This window comes from Canis lupus, chromosome 11, assembly GCF_003254725.2.
Source record: "Canis lupus dingo isolate Sandy chromosome 11, ASM325472v2, whole genome shotgun sequence".
NCBI classification, from domain to species: domain Eukaryota; kingdom Metazoa; phylum Chordata; class Mammalia; order Carnivora; family Canidae; genus Canis; species Canis lupus.
Window position 1 is genome coordinate 43,546,250 of NC_064253.1, and position 26,143 is coordinate 43,572,392.

Below are 26,143 nucleotides of genomic sequence, written 5' to 3' on the forward strand. Positions count from 1 at the left end.
TCTTCCATCCCATCACTCCTCCTTAGAGGCTCAGGTTTGATGCCTCTTTTTGAAATGCCTAATTCTACCCCCCAAGAAGAAGGAAAGTATCTATTCCCTCAGAGTCCCACAAAACCAGACCCCATCATGGCTATTTGTCTTCTACTAAAATTTCCTTTTCATTTTTAAATTTCTATTCATGGCACCCATCCCCTGGTCTTTCAAGATTAAAAACTTTATTATACTCACATTTAATTAGTGATGAAAAACTGTAACTTTTCCCCAGAAAAAGCTTCTAGTTTGATACCTTATTTTAGAATTTCTGATCACCTTTCTGAAGCAGAAGCTGTCTCTTCTTTCCTCTAAACCTCACCCAGCAACATAGTTATTGCTGTTTGTGTCCATATATTTTATTCTCAACTATTATTATACTAGAGACAAAAATGTCATCTGCTTCATCTGAGTTTCTACCACAGCAACACTACACAGTAAATGATAAATTCCTTTATTTACTAAGAGATTATTATTATTTGATGATCTGTATTTACACCAGTCTACCCAGTATACTAACCTCCACATCTTTAGTATTCTGGTCAATCCTGCCCCACTTTAATTTTTTAGCCATTATTATGATCTTTTTATTTTCAACTATCACCATCACCACCACCATCATTATCATCATCATTATCACCACCAAAGTCATCATTGTTCCTAGAGTGGCTGACTTTTGTTTGTTCATAGATTTCCATTTTCAAAGAATTTTCATACACTTATTTGTTAAACAGGACAGCATAACATTTCTTAATAAATTATTAATTTTCCAGAGGATAAAGAACAACCTGAAGTACTTGGAAATATATAATAATAAATGTGCTCCCTGAACTTAAGAAGTTTACATTGTAAAACAATTAAGCAATAAATAATATATGTGAGTTTTTAACTAGTATTTGGTGACCTTTGTCTTAACTTTGAATAACTCTTTACCCATACTCTTTGAGGTACCTAAAATTTTTTCTTCAAAATTTTCTTCTTAACAAGTGACTGAAGCTGAAGGTATGCTAATGCAGGTGTAATAATATAAGGAAAGCACACAAATTTCCCTATAACCATTTAATTTTTTTTACTCTCAAATATCCCCACTGAGCCTGTGTTAGTAAAAGATTTCTCACTAATTATATTATATTTCAAGAACACCAGAGCTTTCTGAGATGCACAGGAATTAAAAGGAAAGAAATTCTACTTCTCAAGATAAAAGCCTATGACTATGTAGAAATATTATCTACTAAGCAGGCCGATGCTATTCAACAAACCATTAATAAGATTTAAGAAATTATTTTATTTATTTCTCTAGGTTTGGTGGTTGTACCCTATAGGTGCCATCTTGAAGATTATCTCATTACCCTATAAAGATTGGGGATCTCTAATTTTCCTTTGTCCTCTGTGATATTTATATTCAAAACTTCAAAACCCTTTTTTACCCTTTATTTCATCATAATAAATGTCAACAACCAATTTTTCATCCTATGTCACCATAAAGTCTAGGTGGAAAGCAACACAATGCAACTTGAAAAAGTAACCTGAATTCACCACCCTAGTAACTGAAAAGGAGGGAAAAAAAGGAAAATACACCACAAAATTTAAAAGAAAGAAAGAATGAAAGAAAGAAAAAAGCAAGAAAGGCTTTTGCATAACTGCTATGAATAAGATACTATGTTAGATAATGAAACATACTATTTTCTTTAATCATTGTAATTTAGAGAGATAGGTGTTATTATTTTCCGTTTATATCCCTGGAAATGAAAATCAAAGATCTTAAAAAGGTAGAGGTGAGATTCAATCCAAGTTTAGTTTTTGATCCTCTAAGTACTTAGTAATCAAAGCAAAACAAAATGAAAGCTAAATGAAAAACAATTTAAAAACCCATTCATGTAGTTAGTGTACATATATAAAAAGACCCTGGATAGTTTTAACCTCTTTGCAAAGTTTGGGTTGGTTAACCATGTAAAACGGGAGGTTTATTTTAGTGGCCAAACCTATTGCTTCCAAAACAGAGATATAAGGTTATTTCTCAGTAAAAAGATGTTCATTGAATACATAAAATCTATGTATATCTAAATAACATATGATTGTTGCTCAGTAGTTAGCCATGCGATTTGGCCTAAAAGAGGGTGCCTAAAATCTCATGACATAGGATGAATTGAGAAATGCAAAGAGAAATGCAATTCAGTTTAGTATTGAATTCGAAATCATAGCAAATAGAGATAGCCTTGGGGAGGAAGCAGACCACTGATGCTCCAAAGTTTCTTGTTGTGCTTAAGAATTAAAAGAATCTTTTATTATGATTATTCTTGTTCCAAATTTATGCCCAATATATAAAATGAAGACTCCTTCACCAATCAAAATTCACTGACCTATGCTTTTAAGCATTCAGGGCTCATCAAATACTTTCCCCAAACCAATGAGTTAGCAAAAGCATACCCTGACACCTTGAAATAAACAACAAGATGGGAAGTCTTTTAGAAATGCGTGCTGCAAACTATCTTGGCTCAGCATCAGTGAAAATGGTAATTTTTATGACAACATAAATATAATGTTAATTACTCCATGATATTCAGCCCAGATTCTATTTCTACCATGTCAGTGAATTTTAAATCCAGTTTGAAAGACAAAAAAAAAAAAAAAAAGGCTTTTGTTTATACATGAAACAGTGACCATCATGTCTGCTGACTAAATCAAATGATTTCAAGCTATAAGGTCAGAAGGTCCTGACAGAGTCGGAGTCAGATGCCCTACAGTTAAAAATTCATATGCTCAAATCAAATACCTAATATTTTTTTTTGACCCTGAAATGCTAAATAAATAAGATCAGAAGAATTTAAAGAAAACACGGTAATGGTGAACTGTGCTGTCATCTTTAATATGTTTTACACAGAAGCTGAGTCATTAGGTTCTGAAATTTTATTCACTTATAATTTATTTTAGAACCTACTTAATTAATATTCATAAGTATCCCTTACTGTCCTTTGTTTCTAAAATTAATACAATTCTAAAACTGGAACTCTTATGTTTGGTTAAGAGCTTAAATCTATGTTATTTTAACTTATGCAAAATCAACTGGAGAACTAAGAATAATTATCCAAATAAATCAACCAAAAATAAAGTTTTGCAGCACTTCTATGTAATGCATAATGAAAAGGATGTTTTATACCCAAATTTTACAAATGATACTTCCAGTTATTTACTTTAGTGGTCTAAAACCTAGGCATGGTGCTTGGATTTGTGGAGTACTTGCAGTAGGCAAAATAATGACCTCCCAAAGATATACACATTTTAATCTCCACAACCTGTAAATATATTAAATGGGGTGGGGGTTAAGTTGGCTAATAAAATGACCTTAAGATAAAGAGACTCTGAATAACAGATAAGGAGAATTTCCTGGCTCAATGGAATCAGAAGGATTTTTATAAGTGAAAAAGAAAAATAGGAGAGCCAATGTCAAAGTGACACAGCCTGAGAAAGACTGCAGTGGCCACCAGGTCCCTTTGGCTTTAAAGGTGGGAGGGCACCTTGAATCAAGAAACTGCACCACTTCTAACCACTGGAAAAGTTAAGGAAGCACAGATTCTCTCCCAGAGCCTCCAGGAGAAACATACCCCTTCTCCCACCTTGAGTTTGGCCCTCTGAGATGTTTCTTACTTCTAACATCCAGAACTCTATTAAGATAATAAATGTATGGTATTTTAAGCCACCAAGTCTTTGCAAATTTGTTATAGCAGTAATGAAAAACTAATACAGATATTCTCACAAATATATTACTGGTAGCTCCTGGATGGATTATTGGTAGCAACATTCCCAATACCTAATACAGTCCCTGGTACATTGCTTAAGCAATTACATTTGACTGATAACCAAAAAACAATTTCCATTATAGGTAAGTAATCACACAGATACAATATTAAGTTCACACTGTAATCCCTCATACAAGTCACATGTATAAATTGTTTCTTGAAGGAGTTTGGAAGACTAGAAAGAAAATTTTATCCTCAGTTTTGCTTTTTTTTTTTTTTTTTTTTTGGTAGAGACAGCAAAATTCATATGCAAATAAAAGAAAAATAGTGTTATGCCATGAAAAATGACATGTATATAACAATGCTGAAGCAATGCTACCAAAATACCACCAAAGTACTCAAAATCAGAACTAATTTTATGGTACATGGGAGAAGGATTGGGAGAGGGAGAGAAAGAATCTCAAGCAGTCTCTCTGCTGAGTGTGGAGCCCAATGTAGGGCTTGATCTCACAATCCTGAGATCATGATGTGAGCCACCCAGGTGCCCCATATCCCAAATTTTAATAAAAGGAAATAATGCATCAGAGGAAATAATAAAAAATTCATTAAGTCCAGGTAGTCAACTCCTCTATAATAGTAATGGACAGATTTCACACAGGGGAATACTTTCTGGTATCCTTTTTTTTTTTTAAACTAACAAAGCACAATTAAAAATAATGTATAACATATGGGAGAAAGGAAAGAGTGGACAAATATAATAGTTGTAATGGGAAAGAGATTTGATTAGGAAGACCAGAATGGATCTTAAGTGTTATCTGCTTCAGACACCAGAACAAAAATAAGACAGCAGAAAAATGGACGTATAAACCTCTTACCCTACTATAAATTATGGAAAGGGGTCGTTTGCTTGTTTGTTTTCTAGATTTACACAAACCTGGTTCAAATTCTGTTGAGACTGGCCAGGAGGTCAATTTGTGTTTTTTCTCTGGAGTCCCTCAAGGTCAAATGGGTCAAATATAGTACTTGCTAGAAATTCTTAAATAAATAAGAAAATCTTGTCTTGTCTATGCTAGATTTCTTCATTACTCACAAAATGTCATTATTTCTGGGGAAAAGGTTGAACTACTTTAAGAGAATCTAAATTCATTATAATGAGCTAAATTGATGAAATTGAGGGAATATCTAGCATACTCTGAAGTATTTGCAAATATAAGCTAGCAATACTTTTATATGTGATAAAAGTATATTTTTAAAAGGGAAAACGATAAATCCAAACCTCAAAATAACAATTGTCCTTGACCATGAGTCGGGACAATGCTACAGTAAAGGAGCACCTCACTAATGAAGCAGTGTTTGTTACATATTTCAGTTCTTAAGCTGAGTGATGAGTTTGTAGATTCAGTTTTACTCTTATGGCTCATATTTTTCATGCATCAAATTAGAGGAAATAAAATGCAAATCACATCTACCTACAATAAGCTTGCATTTTAATAATTAAAAATGAAAAGTCTAACAAGAGAGATGAGGAAATTAAAAATTAAATATATGGGAACCACTCCCTCCATGAAGAAATTCCACCTATGCTGCTTTCCAAAAATGCTACTGCCACTGCTGCCATAGCACGTGTCCAATACTTTGCAGACATGTTTAATATTTACCCTCTCAATGTATCCTTACAACATCTGCAATGATACTCATATTTTCTCCATTTTATGCAAAAGACAATTTAAGAAAGGATAAGTGACCTACATACAACTCAGTGGAGATGGCAAAACTGTAATTCAGGATTGCCTGACTCTAGAGTCCAAGATATACCATGTTATACCTAGAAGTCCCCTATGATTTTCTAGGATTAGTTGTCTCATAGGTCTCCAAATTGGACATACTATACATTTGCTGTAGAAACACCTTTTCAGAAAAGCCCTTAATGCTAAAAGAAAGTAAAGTTACAAATGGATTGTTCCAAAGCAGATTGAAATTACACACCTAAAAATTGTATCTAATTATCAACTCATAAAGGATAAGTGCAGAACACCAATTAAACAGAAAAGAATGAACTACTGCCAAAGGATAAAACTAAGGCTTTTGTCACTTTAAACTAGTATTTTTTAAAAGATTTTGTTTATTTACTTAAGAGAGAGAGAGAGTGAGCTCGAGCCGAGGGAGGGGCAGAAGGACAAGCAGATTCCCCACTGAGCGTGGAGCTCAACAGAGGCCTCAATCGCAGGACCCTGAGATCATGACCTGAGCCCAAGTCAAATGGTTTAGCTGACTGAGCCACCAAGGTGGCTCTTCAAAGTAATATTTCTAAACTCTCCCCATAACTGCTGATCTTTAAAGATTCATCAATGTCCTCAAGATAGAAACTCCAGTGCTACCTTCAATTCCAACAGCTAAAGAATGACTACTCTAGCACATAAAGTATAATTCAGCCTGAAATTATCACGTAAAAAAATGGGATTATCTTAAAAATAAATTGCAATAATATATGATAATCACTATTCAAACGCCTATCTTCATGTTTGTCCTCTGATATCAAAGTTTTGGTAGCTCTGAAGAAATAAAATAGATGCATTTATCTGGCCTACTCCAGTTGTGGTATGTGTGTTTACAATCTTCATGTGTATGAACAGGAATATAGTCTAAGTTCAGTTTCTATATAGACATTGTTTCAGGGAAACATAAATGTTAGCCTCCTTTGTTTTAAACCCCGGCCTCCTGTTGTATGGATAATGTCGTAGCTATCCTTCAGAACTGCTCTAAATACTGATGACTCAAAAAAGAAAGAAAATGTGACTGAAGTGATAGTTTGGTGTATATTCTCGCCTACACAACCGCTCACAAACCCCACAGTATAAGAAGTGACATACAGTTATCAGACATCTGAGTGTAGATAATCTTCCCATCATTTAGAATCGCAGAGACAGCAGTACATCTGCTGAGGAGGAAAATGTAGAATGCAGCCTCGAAAACAGGTCCAGACAGCAACTGGTTGTTAGAGTCAACTGCTTTATTCCTTTTGTAATAAGAAAAACACCCTCCTTTCATCTTAGCCGACGACCTTACTTTATACTTTGTTGAGAACATTTAAGAAAAAGAGAGGAATGCCTTCAGAGTTCCTCCAATAAGCCTGCCACCCACCAGATATCCCTTCAGGTACGACCTGCTTGCTCTCTTATGACAAAGAATGAAGTGTACCTTTCTTTTAAGACCGATCTTTTCTGGGACGCCTGGGTGGCTCAGTGGTTGAGCGCCTGCCCTGGGCTCCAGGATCGAGTCCCACATCGGGCTCCCTGCCTGGAGCCTGCTTCGCCCACTGCCTGTGTCTCTGCCTCTCTCTCTCTCTCTCTCTGTGTCTTTCATGAATAAATAAATAAAATCTTAAGAAAAAAAAAAAAGACCAATCTTTACATATATGTTCAGGCTTCCATCCTCCTGTCCCTGTCTGTTCCTGTGGAAGATGTAGGTCCTTCATTCATCTGCTCCAGGATGAATATCATTTCCTCTTGCTGTTGCTGCTTCTTGAGTAGAAAAGTCTTGAAAAAGTTCATGATTGTGCCTCCGGGACCCACTCTGTCTCCTCCCAATCCGCCTCTTAATCTGCACTAGTGAAACCCCCGTTGTCAGTGTCAACCATGGCCTCAATGAGGACACATCACCTGGCTGCCTCTGTGTTCTCTTCTTACTCATCCCCTCTTGCACACTCGATAATCCCCCCATTCCTGACACGGGCTCTTGTCATCCGTGATCCATGGTATCGTGCTCCCAGTTTTTGTTCTGCTCCACAAACTGCCGCTTCTCAGTTCTCTTTTCTGGTTTCAGCATCTCTAAGGGAAACCCAAATATTCCAGAGCTCAGGTCCCTTGTTTTTTTTTTTTTTTTTTTCTATTCATATGTACTCCCAGAAGATTTCTTGCACTCTCTATATGTTGATATGCAGAGTTACATATCTATCCCTGATCTATTCCCTGAGCTTCACAACTCTTACGTGCAAGTATTTATAACACATCTTCATATCTATGTCCAAAGGGGCTTTATCTTAATTTTTCTCTTGGCTCCCAGAGCAGTCAGACTGATGTTTTGGAATATAAAATGATTTTCTGTACTTCCAGGCTTGACATTTAGGGTAAAATCTAAACTTCTTTTCAGAATTTACGAGAAGTTCTGGCCTTCACCTGGCTCTCCTGCATTATTTCTACCACATTCTTCTTACTTCCCTCTGCTCACTTCAATTTTATATCTCTTTCAGACTTGACTAAAATCAATATGTAACTTTTAAGACTTCTCATATGTGACCCATCTCAATAGATTTTCAGGTTTTCTTTAAAACTGCTAAAATATTGTTCTCCATGTGTACTGCTTAACTTTCAATTGACTTCAAGTTATGTGTTTTTTTTTCTTTTTTTTTAATGATTATTTAACAAAAGTTTATTCTTAAATGGCCAACAAGATCTAAGACAACACTTCATTCTAGCTACCGGTGGCAACATATGTTGTGACAGGGAATCTAGATGTTTAAACAGGAATGGAATTAAGGATCACCATTGCCTCAAGCACCAAGAACACCTTACTTTTTGCCAGATTTCTTGATTCCACCTGTGGCCTGGAGGCGCTTCCCTGCCCACAGCCTTTGCTTTTAGTTCTTGGAATTTCTTCTGCTCTTCTTGATGTTTCTGTTCATAGGCCTTATCTTACCTGTCTCCTTGGCCTGCTTCTTGGGCTGCTTTAGGGGCTACCTCTTGCCACCTTCCTCTTGGCACCTGCTGCCCCTTCCCCAGGCCCTGCCACCAGAAGCTAGTGGTTACGTTTTTTTATTGGTTTGGTTATGTTTTGATTAAATCAGTCCTTATATTTATTGGTCACCCATAGTATTGTTGAAAATTTCCCCCAGTGATTTTTCAAATACTGTATGGAATTTGATGAAGAGGTCTCCTACAGCTCTCCATGTCACCATTATTTCAGAACAAAGATGAAAATGTGCAACTAAGACCCCCTAAGTAGGGTCACCAGTGACATAACTAGATATAGCAGTAGTACATTGTTGAGGTGTCCTGATATTCCTCACCTCCCAGGGTTCCTCTGCTGTACGACCCCCCATCCCACCTCCCACTCCCCACCACCATACAGAAAGATTTACAAGCTACCTTGCAAGAAATTCAGTTTCTAATAATGAATGATTCCAAATTTTGGTTTTACTCTACTATAAGGCCAAGAAGATGTTGGTATGTCTTCTTCTACTTCCTGTAAGAAAGTTTGAGCTAAGTGGTTAAACATTTTATCTCAGAATGATACCTATTCTTCCTCTATCTTGTTTTGTTTCTATTTGACTTTATTTGTAACTATTGAGCTTAAATATATTGGTAAGCTTTGGCAAAATCTTTTTCCGAATAAGTGGAATATATAAAATTTTTATATATATGATATGCCGCAGGACAGTGCTGAGCTCTGTACCAGCAGCTCTCTTAAAATGGCGTTCATGGTTTTAGTAAATGAGAAGTTGAATACAAACCTAAGCTAGTGTTACTAAAATCACTATTACTCAGGCTTCTGTAATAGAGGCTTCTGTAATAAAAAAATGGTGTTCTAAAGGGGACAAAAAAATCCCACTGTAGTCTGTACTTATTAGACAGTACTATTCAATAGAAGGATGATGTAAGCCACATGTATATTCTTAAACTTTTTAAAGCCATATTAAGAAGGTAAAAGAAATAGATAAAATTAATTTTATTAATATACTTTACTTAATTTATTAAAAAGTGTTATAATTTCAACATGAAATACAATAATTATTAAAATGCTGTTTTATTTTTCCCTGTTTTAAATCCAGTGTCTTTTTTACACTTATAGCAAATCTCGATTCAGACTACTCAAACTCTCAACAGCCACCTCTGGTGAGGGGCTACCATACTGGCCAGTGTATTAGACTATATCTGTAAGCGAATATTAATTTAAGATGCACATACATTTAAGAGACTATTATAGGAACCAAAATCCCCATCACCATTATGTGGAATACATCTGAAGTTTAAATAACATAAACAGAGGACAGATACATTTATTTCCCCTGAACTCTACTTCAGTGATTCCATAATGTAGCATTTTAAATATTTCTATTCAAATAAACATGATTTTGTACTTTACCTCCTGCTGTGGCAACTTTAAAATGCTGCAAGTAAAAAGCTGCTAAAAATTACAAATTGCCACCTAAGTTTCCCTGCCTGCATGATGATAATTAGTCCTATTTTTGAAGGACCACAAATTATTGCCAAACAATTAGATGCATCTTCAGGAAAACTCATCTCTTTTCTTTCAAAATACTTTTTGGAAGAAAAAGAAAAAGACTCTGGTTCCATTCAGTTTGGAAATCTTCACTTTTTTTCCCAAAAGTCAAAAGTAATTATTTATTACTCATAATATACTAGGTATTTATTGGGGATACAAGATGAGTAAGGTACTATTTTTGCCTTAGAGAACTCACAATCAAGCCAAACACCTGAGCTAACTTTATATAATGTCACCCTTCAAAAATATATCTTCAGTTACTTCAATGAAATCTTCTAAGAACAAGGATTTTTTTAAAAACTACTTTATTGAGGTATGATGGACATAGAGAAAGCTTTACATATTTAATGCACACAGCTTGATAAGTTTGGAGATAAGTATATACCCATGAAACCATGGCCACAAGCTATGTTATATGCATATTCCTCACCTCCAAAAGTTTTTTACTGACCTCTTTATTTTTTTGTGATCACACACTTGCCTTAAGATCTATCCTCCTAGCAAATTTTTAAGTATGTAATACAGGACTGTTAACTATAGACACTATGCTATATAGCAGATCTCTAGGACTTACTCATCTTGTGTAACTGAGACTTTGTACCCTTTGACTCAAATCTCCTTATTTCTCCTCCTCCTCAGCTACTGGCAACCAGCATTCTACCCTCTGGTGCTATGAGTTTGACTCTTTTTAGATTCTACATCTAATTAGTATCATGTAGTTACTTGTCCTTCTGTGTCTGGCTAATTTCATTTAGTATAGTATTCTCCAGGTTCATCCATGTTGTCACAAATGGCGGGATTTCCTTCTTTTTAAAGACTGAATAATATTCCAATATGAGTGTGATATATATTGCATTTTATTTATCCATTCAGTCATCAAGAACATTTATGTTGCTTCCCTCTCTTAACTATTGGGAATAATGTTGCAATGAACATGGAATTTCAGATATCTCTTTGACATCACGATTTCAATTCCTTTGGATATATATACCCAAAGCAGGATTGCTGAATCATATGGTAGTTCTACTTTTACCTTTTTGAGGAAACTTCACACTTGTTTTCCATAGTGGCTATACCAGTTTACAATTATCACTGCCATTAGTGCACAAGGGTCCCCTGTTCTTTTCCACTAACACTTGTTATATCTATCTATCTATCTATCTATCTATCTATCTATCTATCTATCATCTATCATTATAGCCATCCTAGCAGGTGTGAGGGGACAGACATCTCATTGTGGTCTTCATTTGCATTTTATTGATGAATAGTAATGCTGAGCACCTTTTTATATACCTATTGGCCATTTGTATGTCTTCTTAGGAGAAATGTCTATTCAATTATTTGCCCATTATTTTTAAAAATCAGATTGTTTTATTTACTTAGTGTTTTCTGTTGAGTTTAGGAAGTCCTTACATATTTTAGCTATTAGTCCTTTATCAGGTGTATGGTTTACAAATATTTTCTCCCATAGCATAGCGTTACCCTTTCATTTTTTTTTTTATTTTTTTTTGTTACCCTTTCATTTAGTTGGTGGTTTATTTTGATATGCAAAACCTTTTTATTTTAATGTAATCTTACTTTTCTATTTTTGCATTTGTTGCCTGTGCTTTTGGTGTCATATCCACGAAATCACTGCCAAGGCCAATGTCAAGAAGATCTCCCCCTATATTTTCTTTTAGGAGTTTTAACGTTTCCAGATCTTATGTTTAAGCCATTAAGCCCTTTTGAGTCATTTTTGTATATTGTGCAAGATAAAATCAACCAATTTTATTATTTCACATGTAACCATCCAGCTTTCCCAGCAACACTTATCAAAGACACTATCTTCTACATTTGTGGAATATTCATTTTTAAATTATCTCTAAAATTAAATGAGTCAGTGAGGAGTTATACAGATCAGGAGAATTAAATGGAGAAAAAGAGATATGTGCACATAAACTAGAAAGATTCAGGAACAGTAATTCACAACCACCTGCCCATACCACTATCTCTCTCAGTATAACTTGTTTTCATCCTGTCCTCCCAAATAATCTGAACCAGAACTTGAAATGAAATGTTGTAAAGAAAAAACAAATTAAGTTCATTTTTAAAAAAAGATATTTATCTTCTTAGTTTTTTTGTAAGCTCTCCAAAGCAATGACCAGATTCTATTAGGGTATCAAATAGGACTTAGCACAGTGCCTGTCACAGAGCAGGCCTTAACGTATATTTCACGAGTGAATGTTAGTTTTGTTAATAAAATTCTAGATCATTTTTAAAAATTCTCATTTTTCTGTATGTTCATTGTGATCTGGGTTCCATAATGCTAGAGCAAAAACTATTAGGGTGAGTTATGTTCTTTCCTTCTCTACTTAAGATAACAAGGGGAACATATCAATGTTCAAAAATTATGTGTCAACTGGCTTTATGCTCTATAAATATCCATGTCGACCAACAGAGCAAATAATTCTCATCATGAAGGACTTACTTTCAAGTAGCACAAAAAAATGATAAGAAAAATAGTTCATATAAACATTGCATAACAGAAGCAGTAAGATATAGAAGGCTGGTGGAGTTAGAAGTAATTGAATTCAGGTTTCTTAGGTGACTGTTGAATACACAGAATGAAAGCATATCTATAAATTTTATAACATGCAACACTCAGGGTATTATTTTAATCTCCTATGACAAACATTTTAGATTAATTGTTTTGATCATTTTGAGACAGAACCAGTTACTTTAAAGCAATATATAAGGCTTATTCCTGTATCATTTAAAAAATCAATTTTAATAAAAGTTATCTTAAATATTGTTGCCTTTGGCTTCAGCAAATCCTTTTCATTTGTATGGGGTTTTAGATTTTCAATGCACTTTCATGTACACTCATCTCATTTGATTTTCTTAAGAATTCTATGAGTTGATGTTACTATGCTATAAGTAAAGATATCGAGTCCAATTGATTTTTCTGACTACAGGTCAAAGAAAAGACATTCTGAGAGGTTGCCCTAAAAATCCAGTCTTCCTTTCTTGTATAAATGTACCTTTACCCCATTCTTTTTGCCTTTATCAACATCCCTCTCTGATCAGCATCTTGGAGATATCAATAGTTTGCTGTCTCTATACAGAGGACCCAGGAACTTTTTTCATCAACCTCTCAATCCTGTTGTCAAGCCTAATAAGCAAACAGACGGCACTGTATTCTTTCATTTCTTATTAATATTTTATATTTGTTCTCCTAACACTAATCCTGGTTACAAAGTCTTTACAATGTTCCTCCCCTCCACATCACTCACACATTACCAAGGCTCCAAAATTATAAAAATTTTAACTCTGCACATGCATGATCTATATTCATTCTACTTATTGCAACAAGATTAATTCGATATACGACAAATAGAAAGAAATTGTAATTCAGGACTACTTACTAATGACACTGCTTAGTGAAATCCAACTTTAGAAATAAAAAAGTTCTCTTGTGCATCTCTCAGTTATTTCTCACATGCATTTCCTTCTCCTGTCCAACAAATTTCTAGTGTGTTTCTTCATATCCAGATTCATAGAACCACTCTCAGAGCTCTCAGAACCACTCAAACATTTTTCGCTTTCTCCCTCAATTGACTACATCTTAAATATCTTTCATCAATGTTTGAAACTTTACTTTTAGAAGAGAAAATCAGCTAACTTGACTCAATAGATGATTTTATTGCTTCCTGAAAAGGACCTGACCTCACACAATATGTCCCTCTCCAACCTAGTTCTTTCTCTTTATCATCACCTGCCCTTATTCTCCTTATCTCTTTTTAAAAAATTAATCTATTCCTTTACTAGACTGTTCTAATCATCTGTGCATTCAAGCTCACTGATTCTTAAGAATATGTTACCTCATTTATACATCTTTCATTGGCCTGTTCATCTCACTTTCCATTAGATTTTTCTTATATCACCTAAAACATAGTCAAATCCATTGTATACACACAATAAAAAAAAAAAAATACCGTCAGCAACTTTTCCAATGCTGTTCTCTTCAAGGAGATATTTATTTTAAAAAATCCACTGCCCAATTCCTGGTAACTCCTCAACAATTTATAATCTAACAGCTTGCCTCTCACCATTCTTCTCTATACTTGCTCCTACAATGATTTCTCTTTGTATCAGTTATCTATTTCTACACAATGAGCTACCCCCAAACCTAGTAACCTAAAATAACCATTAAGTGTTGATCATAAATTTACTTGTCAGTGGTTCTGCTGACTTGGACCTTGTTTAGTTGAGCTGGAAGGAACTTGCTTAAATCTATCTGATCAGCTGACTGGTTGTTTTGAAACGGACTGGTTGAGGATAGTTGTTTGGCTATTAACTGAGGTTAGAGGAATTCATATGGTAACAGTCCAAATCCAAGAAAGCGTAGAAGCATGCATGGTCTCTTGAGCCATATACACAAAACCAGTATATTGGCATTTCTGTTGCATTCCATTAGCTAAAACAAGTAACAACAGGAGTAGAGAAATAGACTCCATGTGTTTGCAGGTGGAATTGCAAAGTCATGTTACAAAAATGATAGTTACAGGGATGGATGGAGAATTGGACCATGTTTTATTTGGACTCTGTCACATCTTGCTTAACTTCCTTCTTAGATCAAATCAGTCTCCTCTGGGTCTTCAAGAATTACAATTTCCTAGATATTCTCTTTTATTTCAAGTCTACTCTTTTCAATCTCCTTAGTTGGTTGTTATCAATTCTTTGAATATCTGCATTTCTTTAAGTTCTTTCTATGGTCTTTTTATCTTATAACTGTACATGTTTCTTCCATGACTATGTCATATGAATTTACTGCCTTGTCACAGGCTCTGCTTTCATAGAAAACAAATTTTAAAAAAATATTCTTTTCCAACAGTTACTGTTTTAAAGCCTTATCCCCCCCCCCCTTTTAAAGATTTTATTTATTTATTCATGAGAGACATACAGAGAGAGAGAGAGAAAGAGAGAGAGAGAGGCAAGGGAGAAGCAAGCACCACACAGGGTGCCCGACGCGGGACTTGATCCCAGGTCTCCAGGATCGAGCCACTGAGCCACCTGGGCTGCCCCACATTATTCCCCCTTAACTGAACCATTGCTTTAATTTCTTTCCTGCATTCCTACCTCTAGCTTTACCTGTCTTCTGATTATCTGCTGCTTGTGGAATCTTTTTTAAAACTATGTCTGATTATGATATGAGATACTTTATAATTCTAAATCAATCATCTGCTCAAAGAACTTTGATTTTTCTCCATGGAAAGATTAAATTTTGTTTGAATTTTAGGGTCTTCCACTATTTGACCCCAGTCTATTTTATTCAAACTTACAATAATTCTATATACCTTTCACTTCAGTCATATTACAGTCTCTGTTCCTAGGGCATTTCCTATACATCCCTATTCATATCCCTTTCTCATCTGCCCTTTGTCTTAAATAATTGTCCCATCAGACTCATCTACTCAATCCTCTACTTATCTTTTAAGAATCAGCTCAAATAACATGTCATGTGAATCTTCTTCCAGTTTTACATAATATATCTGCATCTATCAGATTTTAATCATTTCAAAGGAAGAAATGATATCATAGATTATGTTGCCAATGGTCAGAGACTTTATGCCTAAGAGTTATAACATACTAAATATCTGTTGAATAGTGCTGAATCACTTGAGATACAAATTAAAGAAAACCCTATTAAAAGGTAATATATATTTAGTGCCTTTCTAATTGTCAAAACCTAACTTGCATATGTGCATTTTTAGTCAGCGAAATCAGGAAAATATCAAACTAAATTAACTGAAGATCTAATTTTGAGATGTATTCCTTTGCTCAATGGAATCACCGAAATGCCTTAAATATAATAAAAACTAAAGCATATTGGGGTGCCTGGGGAGCTCAGCCTGTTGAGTCTGACTTTAGATCTCCGCTCAGGTCTTGATCTAAGGCCCTGTAAAAAACAAACAAACAAACAAACAAACAAAAAAAAAAACCTAAAGCATATAATTATATCAATATTTATAGTCACTGTATATTGAATCAATCTCTGTCCATTCAGTAAAGGTGGGTAACTTTAAAATAGTTTAACAAAAAGCCATTTATGAAAACTTGGATATGGTTTAGGAAAACTAGAAGAGACATAAGTACCTTGAAGCTTGTAATACCTGTCATGGAGAACTTCACCACCCCTTGGCCAGAAGTGGTGAGGGGCTAGAGCCTTTATCAGAACCTGCAGACACGGCTTCATAGAGAGAGAAAGCAAACTTACAGGAGCAGTGATCTTTGGTAGAAGGATGTAAGTAGCCCATAGAAAACACAGAGCTAACACTATTTCCTCCTTCTGATCTCATGCTTGTATTTCCCAGTAGCCAAAATCTAACAAGAGGCCAAGTTTACCCTGGAACCCAAGGACCAAGGGAGTCTAGTGATGTGATAAATAGAGAGCAGAGTGGAGAAAGATGGAGAGTGGATCTAGAAGACAAATGTTTGATATTTGGGAGTATGCTTGGATATTTTATTTATATTTTTTCTTTCTTCTGATGCTACTGAACCTCAGTTTCAGAAGAATAACTCAGAATTTATCTCACAGAAATGTTTATTTAGTAAAAATGTGAAAGATACTTAATAGCTAAAGGAGTCCTCAGGTCCAATTATTTTGCATTTTTTGAAGAAACTCAACATCTGCATCAATAATATGGGAGAAAACATTTATAGAGGGAGAGTGGATTCAGAAAACTTTTTATTACAGCTTTCTGCTTGAGTACATAATCAACTTCACAGTCAGATATTTTCATGTCTCAGAGTTATTAGTAGTACTAATGTGCCTTATTAAAAGCATGGAAGTGTTTTTGTTCTTCTCAGAAAATGTTGTAAAGAACAAAGATTCAGTAATATAGCATTTAGGATTTTTAGGTTAATTTGGTAGCCATCTTATACTTGATAGATACAAACCTGCCCAGAGTTCTCCCTTGAAATATATCAAAGGCCAAAGAGATATATACCCAAAATTTTTAATTAATTTTCAACCTTAAGAAGTAGTTGGGAAGATAACATGAGTCAAAATCATTTTAGTGATTTTTTTTTTGTCCCAAAAGTGAAGGGACACGAAGAAAGTATCCTTTAGAAACAACATCTTTTTTTTTATTTTGGTTATATTTTAAAGCATACAATCCAAGCTCTGATATAAAATCTAATTGAAGTCTTATAACAAGTGTAACTATGATACATATTTGGATACATTTTGTTACATTTATTCTAAAAAATTGTGTACTACAGAGATTAAGCAATAAAGAGATTGAGGTCTTAGGCTAATAAATGAGAAATCCTGGAACTGAGGTGATTCCCAGTGTAGTGTGGGATCTGTAAAACATTTTGAGCACATACCAAAATTTGTGTCATTTATTATACTAAAAGCATTGTGGAACATACACAATAAAGTTTTTTTTTTTTTTTTTTCAATAAAGTTTTAAAGGGGCAGCCCAGGTGGCTCAGCAGTTCAGCACCTTCAGCCCAGGGTGTGATCCTGGAGACCTGTGATCGAGTCCCATGTCGGGCTCCCTGCATGGAGCCTGCTTCTCCCTCTGCCTGCGTCTCTGCCCCCCTCTCTCGCTCTGTGTCTCTCATGAATAAATAAATACAATCTTTAAAAAAAAAAGTTTTAAAGGATGAAAATAAAATAAATATAAATTGAAGATCTGAGATTTTTAACTGCATACCCTGTTTTGAAGATTATTAATCAATAGTACATACACCAATTTACTCATCTGAATTAAAATAAATTTGCATTCCTCAATGCTCACCTTACAGAAAGTGAAAGCCAAAGGCCCTTAAATACGATAGGCCCAAAATTATGAACAAAAAGGGAAAACTATGAAAGGCCATTTTGAGAAAAAAATTTAAATAATTTAATAACCAGTAAGATGTAAGGACCATAGGAGTAGAGGTTCGGAAGGATTTTTATTTTATTTTATTTTATTTTTTGCTTTAGCCATTAAGCAAATGCTGAGTGAGTTATCCAATGCTAGAGATAGGACACCAAAGCTTAGTTTTATATTACTGTTAATTTGAAAATCTTCCCCTTTGTTTATTGGGATATTTAGCTTTTCTCTAATAAAAAAGGATCTGTTAAGTCTTTTGCCCATTTCTAAAATGGGATAATTTTTTTCTTGTTTAATTTGTACAAGTCTAAACATATAGATATTGGGTTTTTTGTCCCTTTTATGTACTTTTATGTTTGACTTCTCTTCCTCAACATTGTTTGTGAGAAACCCGTATTTTGGTGTGTCACTGTAATGTTCATTCTAGTATACGATTCCATTGTGACCTTTTTAAATGCTCTAACTCAAACTGCCTTAAACAATAAGGAAATGTATTTTCACCCATAACTGACAGTCCAGCTGTAGGACAGACCCCAGGCATGACAACCAGAGCAGCTATGATGTTATCAATAAAGAAGTTTTCTTCCATCTCTCTGTGCTGCCATTCTTATGATCGCATGATAGCTGCCAAAGGAAATGGGACTCTCTGCTTTCTTTCTGTGTCTTGTAAGATAGAGGGAGAGTCCCTCTTCTGACCAAGAAATATAAATCTTTCCCTTCAGTCTCTCTGGGCCATAATTATAAAGAGATACGTTTCCATCAAATAAGTAGGCAAAATTTTCAAAGATCTACTCTTTCCTCCCAAAATAATCTATCCATATATCCCCAAGAATGTCATGCATAAAATTTACAAAAATGTAAAGGAACATATAACTCCATTACTATTTAAACTGTACTGCAGCACAAACAAAAAAAATCTTTTTATGGAATAAGTATAATCATGGCCATGATAAAGAGTGCAAAATTAGGAAATTACTGGACAATCATATCATGTTAATAGAGTAAATCAGAAGTATTCTTATCAAAACCAGTAAAATAGCTTATTTGAATAAGTCTTGGGATATAATGTACACTGTGGTAATTATAATCAACCATACTATATTGTACATTTGAACATTCCTAAGACAGTAGATCTTTAAAAATTCTCATCACAAGGAAAAAGATTTTCAACTACGTGGTTGTGTTAACTAAACTTATTGTTATCATTTTGCAATACATACATACATCAAATCATTGTCCTAAGACATATGAATACAATTACATGTCAATTAAATTTTTTAAATATATTTTTCTTTTTTACTTTGGAAAATTTATTCATAATCTTTGTTCATTAGTTTCTTCATTCATAAACAGGAGAGAATAATATTACCTAGAATTGCGATGCACATATTCTAAATTATGGAGTGGGTATGTACATAGCTTGCTCAAGTTGTAGAATTGTTGCCAAGAGTCTGAGGAATACTGGGCTGAAATTTACCAAGGTCTCTTTCAGCTCTACAGATTGTAAAATGCTAGTATATAAGAAACAAGATGAACAGAAACATTTCTCCTTCAAGTTATAAATCTAGATTTACGTATGAAATAATGCTTACCAATTACAAGCTCTTAAAACTGTATTTTTATGACATATATACTATTTATACATTTTATAAGTATTTCCTATATAAAATTTAATAACTATATTTCCTTGTTTATTTCAAACAGTACCTTATGTTTTGTACTCATAATGATGGTTCAAAGCGGAATGAAAAGGATGGACCTTTTTCAATCGGTAAAGCAATACCATAATATTTCTATTTTAAATTATGTCGTTTCAAGAATGCTATATGAGAATATGTAAGTCCTTTAAAAAATTAAGTAGATGCTAGCCTCTTTTAAGGGGGTTGTCCACCAAAATCTGTTTTCTGTCTTCTATAATAATGAAATTATAGCTGGGCAAAACTCTATCACTTGACTATACTTCTCAGCCTCCTTTAAAGTTAAATGGGTTTTATATGATGAAGTTTTACTAACAGGATGTGTCCGGGGTAATTTATGTTATTTTTCAGATCGGGGCAGAACTCTTCCAAGTTCTCTTTCTCTTTCCCATATGCTGAAAGCTGGATCCGGAATAACCTGTTTCTGCCAAGCAAATGAAACAATGACCCAGTGTAAGGTAGAAGAACGTTTAACAGGTTCTGAGACCTTGAAGGACCATGGAGAGCAAAGATTCCGGACATCCTGAAGCACTTGAATCAAACATAGTATGTAATAGGAAAAAAAAATTTTTTTTCCATTGCTTTCAATAGTCAATGAATTGTTGGATTTCTTGGTTCTTAGCAAGTCTTTACCATAACTAAAGGCAGGTTCATTAAGTTCAAAATACCATAGAGTCGATTTTAAAATCAAAGATAAAGCAAGGAGATCTGGAAAAATGAAAGGCCAAGGAAAACTTTTATCAGTCCCAAGTATGAAATAGGAGATAGATTGTTGTTCAAATTTCTTCTTATAAAAGCTCAAATTTTTAGTAGAATGCTTATCATTCAGACTCTTAAGAGTCAAGCACCAACACATTCACTGTTGTCCTTTCCCAAATTTTCCCTAAAACATGACAGATGTCTGAGAGTTTGGGTATACAAAAGGACTTTCTTACTAATAAGTTATCATGAAATAAGCAAAGATTATACTGACAAGTAGATTCTGAACATGAATTTCATAAGTAAAATCTGCTATCCTCTAAAAACAATGTAGTTTTAATCCTGATCATTGAGAGATGAAAATCTTAGTTTAAGCTTAAAATTTGAAATTTGAGCATGACTTATCCTTATAAGGTCAGATGTGGTTATTATCTAAGTGTCTTCCTTGGTCCATTATTTCCAGTGCCTAAATATATTCATAGACTGTCTATATCAGATGGATAAGATATAGTTCAAAAAAGCATGTTTATATTAGATAAATCAGAATTGTAATTAATTAATCACTAAACAGAAAGATTAATAAATTGTGTCACCTATTCATGTCGATTTTGTGAGAATTTCTCAGTGAAAAATCTGTTTCTTTTAGCAAAATAGAGATTTTGCTTCCATTCCATGGAATGGAAGTACTCATTCCATATTGCTTTGACTTATATCCTATTTTTTTATAGAGGAAAAGATAAAGGAAGTATAGTTTTGTGAATAGCAGCCATAAAAAATGCTGTTTAAAAATGCCAATCCTTCCTGCAACATTGGTTTGCTAACATGGCCTATTTTTGCTGCTCATTTCTATAAATTATAAGCCCTTTTCATATTTTGGCATTGTAACCCCAAATCACTAATAATTATTAATATGTACCAATAATTCAATTTATTAAACAATTTGGTATTAGTTTCATCATGGCAATACTCATAAACTGACAAACCTATGTCTAAATTAAAGGACAAGAAATGTCTTCCAGTATTCTTCAAATACGTTATAAATATCACAAATATGTTCAAGTTTAGCAAAGATAGCCTGTTTTATGACCTACAGAAGTACTCATTCCATATTGCTTTGACTTATATCCTAATTTTTTATAGAGGAAAAGATAAAGAAAGTATAGTTGTGTGAATAGCAGCCATAAAAAAGGCTATTTAAGAATGCCAATCCTTCCTACTACATTTGTTTGCTAACATGGCCTATTTTTGTTGCTCATTTCTATAAATTATAAGCCCTTTTCATTGCACAACAAATTATGAAAATAAAATGTCAAGGTATTATAATCTGAACTATTAGTTTATTTTAAATCAAAACAGATCCTAGATCAAACTTTTCTAAAATCAACTTTACCCACTTCTTTAACAGACACATATTTTGATATTACAAAGATCTTTTGTATTACTACACGGTGCTTTATCAGTTATCAGCAGAGAATTTCAACAAAGTTGAAATATTTATCAGCCTTAATCCATCTCATGGGGCATTTTGGTTTCAGAGGTTTTTTAGGAATTATGCTTAGAAGTTGTCCCCACATATATGTTTTTATGCTCATTCTTTTACAATTTTTTACATACTTATTCATGATTTTAACACAAAAGGTACTTAAAAACTAAATATTTTGCCTGCTTATTGAATATTCCCAATTTTGTCACACGTGGCAACTATTTTTGAACATTTTGATGCATTATTCCCTTATTATATAGAGCTTTCCCTCCCCTATTTATTTATAAGAAGTGAAAAACGTCAACTCAAAGAGTATATTTCTCTGCTAATATAAAGTCATATAGGAGGAAAATAGGGAAAGGAAAGTGTCAGAAAATACACATTTATGACTTTCACATTTTGGATGATAATTCTCATTCATCAACCACTTACTGTGGCATTTTACATATAACATCTCAATAAAATTTGTATGTTTTGAGGTAGATGTTGCATTCATTGAATGATGAGAAAAGTAAGGCTTGGAGAGATTAACTAATTTAAACCCAAAACTACAGTTAAGTAGTAGCAGGGCTGATATGCTTTATTCCTATCCTTTAATTTCTACTGCCTCCTAAAACTGTTTTATTTCTTTCACTGTAAGAAATGAAGTAAAGGTGATAGAAATACTTTTCATATCCTCACCAAGATTCTTCTTATATTTTTCAGTCAGAGAGGAAGATCGTATTATTTACAACAAATATCAACTACCTTTCAGCAAAATGCACAGTGTCTTCAAACCCCAGGAATAAAAAAAAATCACAAAACTATTTTCCCTGATACCTTTTTTTTTTTGTAATATATGTCATATATTTGAAACTTCTGGGATATGTCACAAATAAAACTCAAACTTATGATTTAATTTCTAGCCTTTGCAAAAACTCATATTCTTCTCCATCACTTATACGCTGTATTATATTCATGATTTTTATGAGGTACACTGGTATCTTCTTTACTACTTAGTCAAAGGTGCCTATTCAATAAAATGCAAAAAGGTTTTTTTAGAACATGGTTGTTGAAATCAACCACTTTTTTTTTGTTTTTGTTTTTGTTTTGCCATTGAAACCACAATTGAGACTTAAATCGCTTTGGAGGCTTTTGATACAGAGACAATTAATGATTTCTTAAAAACTATTAAATAAAGACAGTAGCTGTGCACTGACTATGCTCTACTGCCTAAAATGTAATAAAAATAGTGAAATAGTATTTAGACTACCTAATCTTTAATTATCTAAAACGATCACTTACATTAAGCAAAAATGGTAGCTCACAAAGAATAAGTCAGACATTGAACCTCGTAAAATGTATACATGTCATGTATATTTCTTAAACATGTGTAAAAAGGTAACACACTTCAAAGAATAGTCGTGGGAAGTTTCTAGGTTATTTTTAACGCACCAGGTTTATTTATCAATTTAAAGGATCCCTTATAAGCTTAAAAATTTTCTTGGGGGGGTAAACAAATCAGTTTATATTAGATGTTTAAGGACTAGAGCAGGGGGCAGACACAGAGCTCCTAATAAATATTACCTTTTTAATAAAAAGGTGTTACTTTATAGGATATCCTAAGTAATACTGATTTATAAAAGCGAATGTTGGCCACATAAGAGATCATGGCTGGAGCATTTAGGGGACTGAAGTATGAACAACAAATTCAACCAACTCAAGATGCATTAATCATTCCTCAAAGAACCAAAACAGGGGGGGAAAAGGAAAAAAAAAAATAGGAGAGGTCCTCGCGCCACCGTGAAACGTTCAGGCATCGGAGAGCGTTGACTGGCACAGTGTTCTCGCTGTTGTAAAGGGCGCCCCTCGGCTTCCAGGCCGCGGCCCAGGGACCCCGCAGGGCAGGAGGCAGGAGGCAGGAGGCAGGAGGCAGGAGGCAGGTGCTGCGCAGGCGGGCGGCGGCAGGGGGGCTCCCGAGGGCCGCAGCGGCGCTCGCCCACAGGCCGCCCTCGCCCCGGCAGGGCCCGGGGGGGGGGGGGGGGGGCGGGGGGGGCGGAGCGCGCGGCGGAGCGGGCCAGGCCGTTGCTAGGCGCGGGGAAGGCGGGGCCGCGCGAAGCCCCGCCCCCGCCCCGCCCCGCCCCCCGCCGGCCGCGGCCGCGGGCTACAGCCAGGGCCCGGGGGGCCCGGCGTCCGGGGCGCGCAGGCCTGGCTCGGGGGCGCGCACGGGCGGCTCGTCCTTGTCGCCACGCGGGCGCGGCGCGCGCGGTCCCCGCTGCTCGAGGTGCAGCTGCAGCAGCGCCCGGCGGTACATGGCCTCCAGCTTCTCGAGCCGGGCCCTCAGGGCCCTGGGGCTGCCCGGCTCGTCCTCGAGGCCGCCGCCCCCCGCCCCGCGGTTCGTGCCGGCGTCGTCGGGGCCCGGGCTGGCCCTCGCCGCGGCCGCGGCCGCCCCGTCGCCACCGTCGCCGGGAAGCCGCAGGGCCTGACGGAAGAGGCTGCGGTTCTCGCGCTTCAGCCGCCGGTTTTCCAGCCGCAGCCGGGCGTTCTCCTCGCGCAGCCGCGCGTTCTGCCGGTCCCGCTCGTCCCGCGCGCGGATGGCCTCCAGGTGGCTCGCGGCCAGGTCGGCGAACCGCTCCTCCAGCTGCTGCCGGGCGCCGCCCGCACGGCCTCGCCAGCCCACGCCGCCGCCGCCGCCGCCGCCGCCGCCTACGCCGCCGCCGCCGCCCCCGCGAGCCCGGCCCGGGCGGCCCTGCCCGCGGCCGTCCCCGCCGCCGTCCCCGCCGCCGCAGCCCCCGCGCCTGCTGGCGCCACCACGCATGCGCCACATCGGTGCTGTCCCCGCCGCGCCGCCGGCGCCGTGGGCCGAGGCGCGGGCGGCCGGGGCCGCGGCGGAGGAGGCGGAGGAGGCGGAGGAGGAGGAGGAGGGAGAGGTGGCGGGCGGCGGCTGCTGGCCCGGGGCCAGAGGGGGCCGGGAATGTGCCCGGGCCGAGGCGTGTCTGTCTCCCGCGGTGGAGCTGCCCCCCGCCCCCGGGCCTGGCTCCGCGGCCCGCGCACACAATGCCCCGGGGAGCGCGTTGCTGCTCAGCCCTCGGGCGGGGGCGGGGGCGGGGGCGGGGGCGTGAGTCCCCGCGGGGTGCTGCGGCCGCTTCCGTGCAGGCCCGGGCGCTGCAGCCCAGCGCAGCCACCGCCCGCACGACGCTCGCAAAGCACATAAGGATGGTAACAGGATGCGTTCTGAGACAGAGGGGCAGGTTGGGAGCGGGCGGTCTTGAGCCCCTCTAGGCGCAGTGAAGCGTCAGAGCTGCGTGTGGGGCCTCGAGTGGGAACAGGCACGTCTCCGAACAGCGTGGGCGACTCCCCACCCGTGAACAGCCGGGGTCCCGCCCTGCAAATTGCAACCCCGTAGAAACCAGGTTAGGATTAGTTGCTTTCTCAAGCGGGTCCACAAACCTATGAGACTCAAAATGTGCTCCAATAGCTAAGAGACTGAGTACTAAGCACCGGAATTTCTGGTGACAGGTGGATGCAACTGATTGAATGAATCACGTTCCTTATTTTGAAGGGATTCCATGTATAAAGTAACTGGATTACTGCAAAGTGAATTAAGGAACATGCTGATGCCAGAATCTCACGGGGGAGGGGTGGGGGGGGTGGGAGGGGTGGTAGCAAGAATATTTTTAGCAAGGTCCCAGGTGATTCTTAGGTTCAGTGAAGTCTTCAAACCTTTGGAACATGTAAACGAGCCAGAAGAGCATGCGACATAGATTCACAGAGCTGGGGTTTCATTGAACAATACAAGTAAAAATAAGAAACTTGGAAAACAGTTAACCAAGTTTTTGTAACTGACCATTGTAATGAACCATACTGGGATTCCTAAAGAACACTGATGCTGGTTGCACGAGAAGTCCTCCATGACCTCCTCTCTACACCTGACTCAATCCCAAAGCACTCTCTTTAGCTTTGTAAAAGTAATGAAGCAAATGTAAAATATAAAAAGCAGGTAAAACTGATTAAGAAGACCGAGTAAAATTGTCTATCTGCTCAATTTAGTCCTCTATGACCTATGGCTTATATAACTATTTTAGTAAAAGAAAGGGAAGAGAGGAAAGGAAACGACAGGACAGGACAAGAAGGGGAAAAAAATATATGTATATAGGAGGATGATCCAACCAAAAGCTATCAATAACAGTCCTGGAGGTTATCTGTGCATAGTAATGAATATTCACCTTATGGTTAATGGAGGGTCCACTAATCTTTCAAATATGAGGTAGAAACAATGGATATAATTTCTAAGTTGAAAGAGGATTTGAGGCAACAGAATTACTAAACTGACTACTGCCAAAATTATTGATTTATATTTAAATGTATTTA

At 36.8% G+C, this 26,143-nt stretch overlaps 1 protein-coding gene and 1 pseudogene across 1 annotated transcript; both read right to left on the reverse strand.

Annotated features, from left to right (window-relative positions):
* Positions 1 to 8,334: 8,334 nt before the first annotated feature.
* Positions 8,335 to 16,387, reverse strand: LOC112649706 (translation machinery-associated protein 7-like; annotated as a pseudogene).
* Positions 16,388 to 23,917: 7,530 nt separating this feature from the next.
* On the reverse strand, positions 23,918 to 24,614 carry TUSC1 (tumor suppressor candidate 1). The gene has a single exon (XM_025433079.3). The coding sequence runs from the start codon at positions 24,597 to 24,599 to the stop codon at positions 23,937 to 23,939; it is 663 nt and encodes a 220-aa protein (XP_025288864.1). The 5' UTR covers positions 24,600 to 24,614; the 3' UTR covers positions 23,918 to 23,936.
* Between the last annotated feature and the right edge of the window lie 1,529 nt (positions 24,615 to 26,143).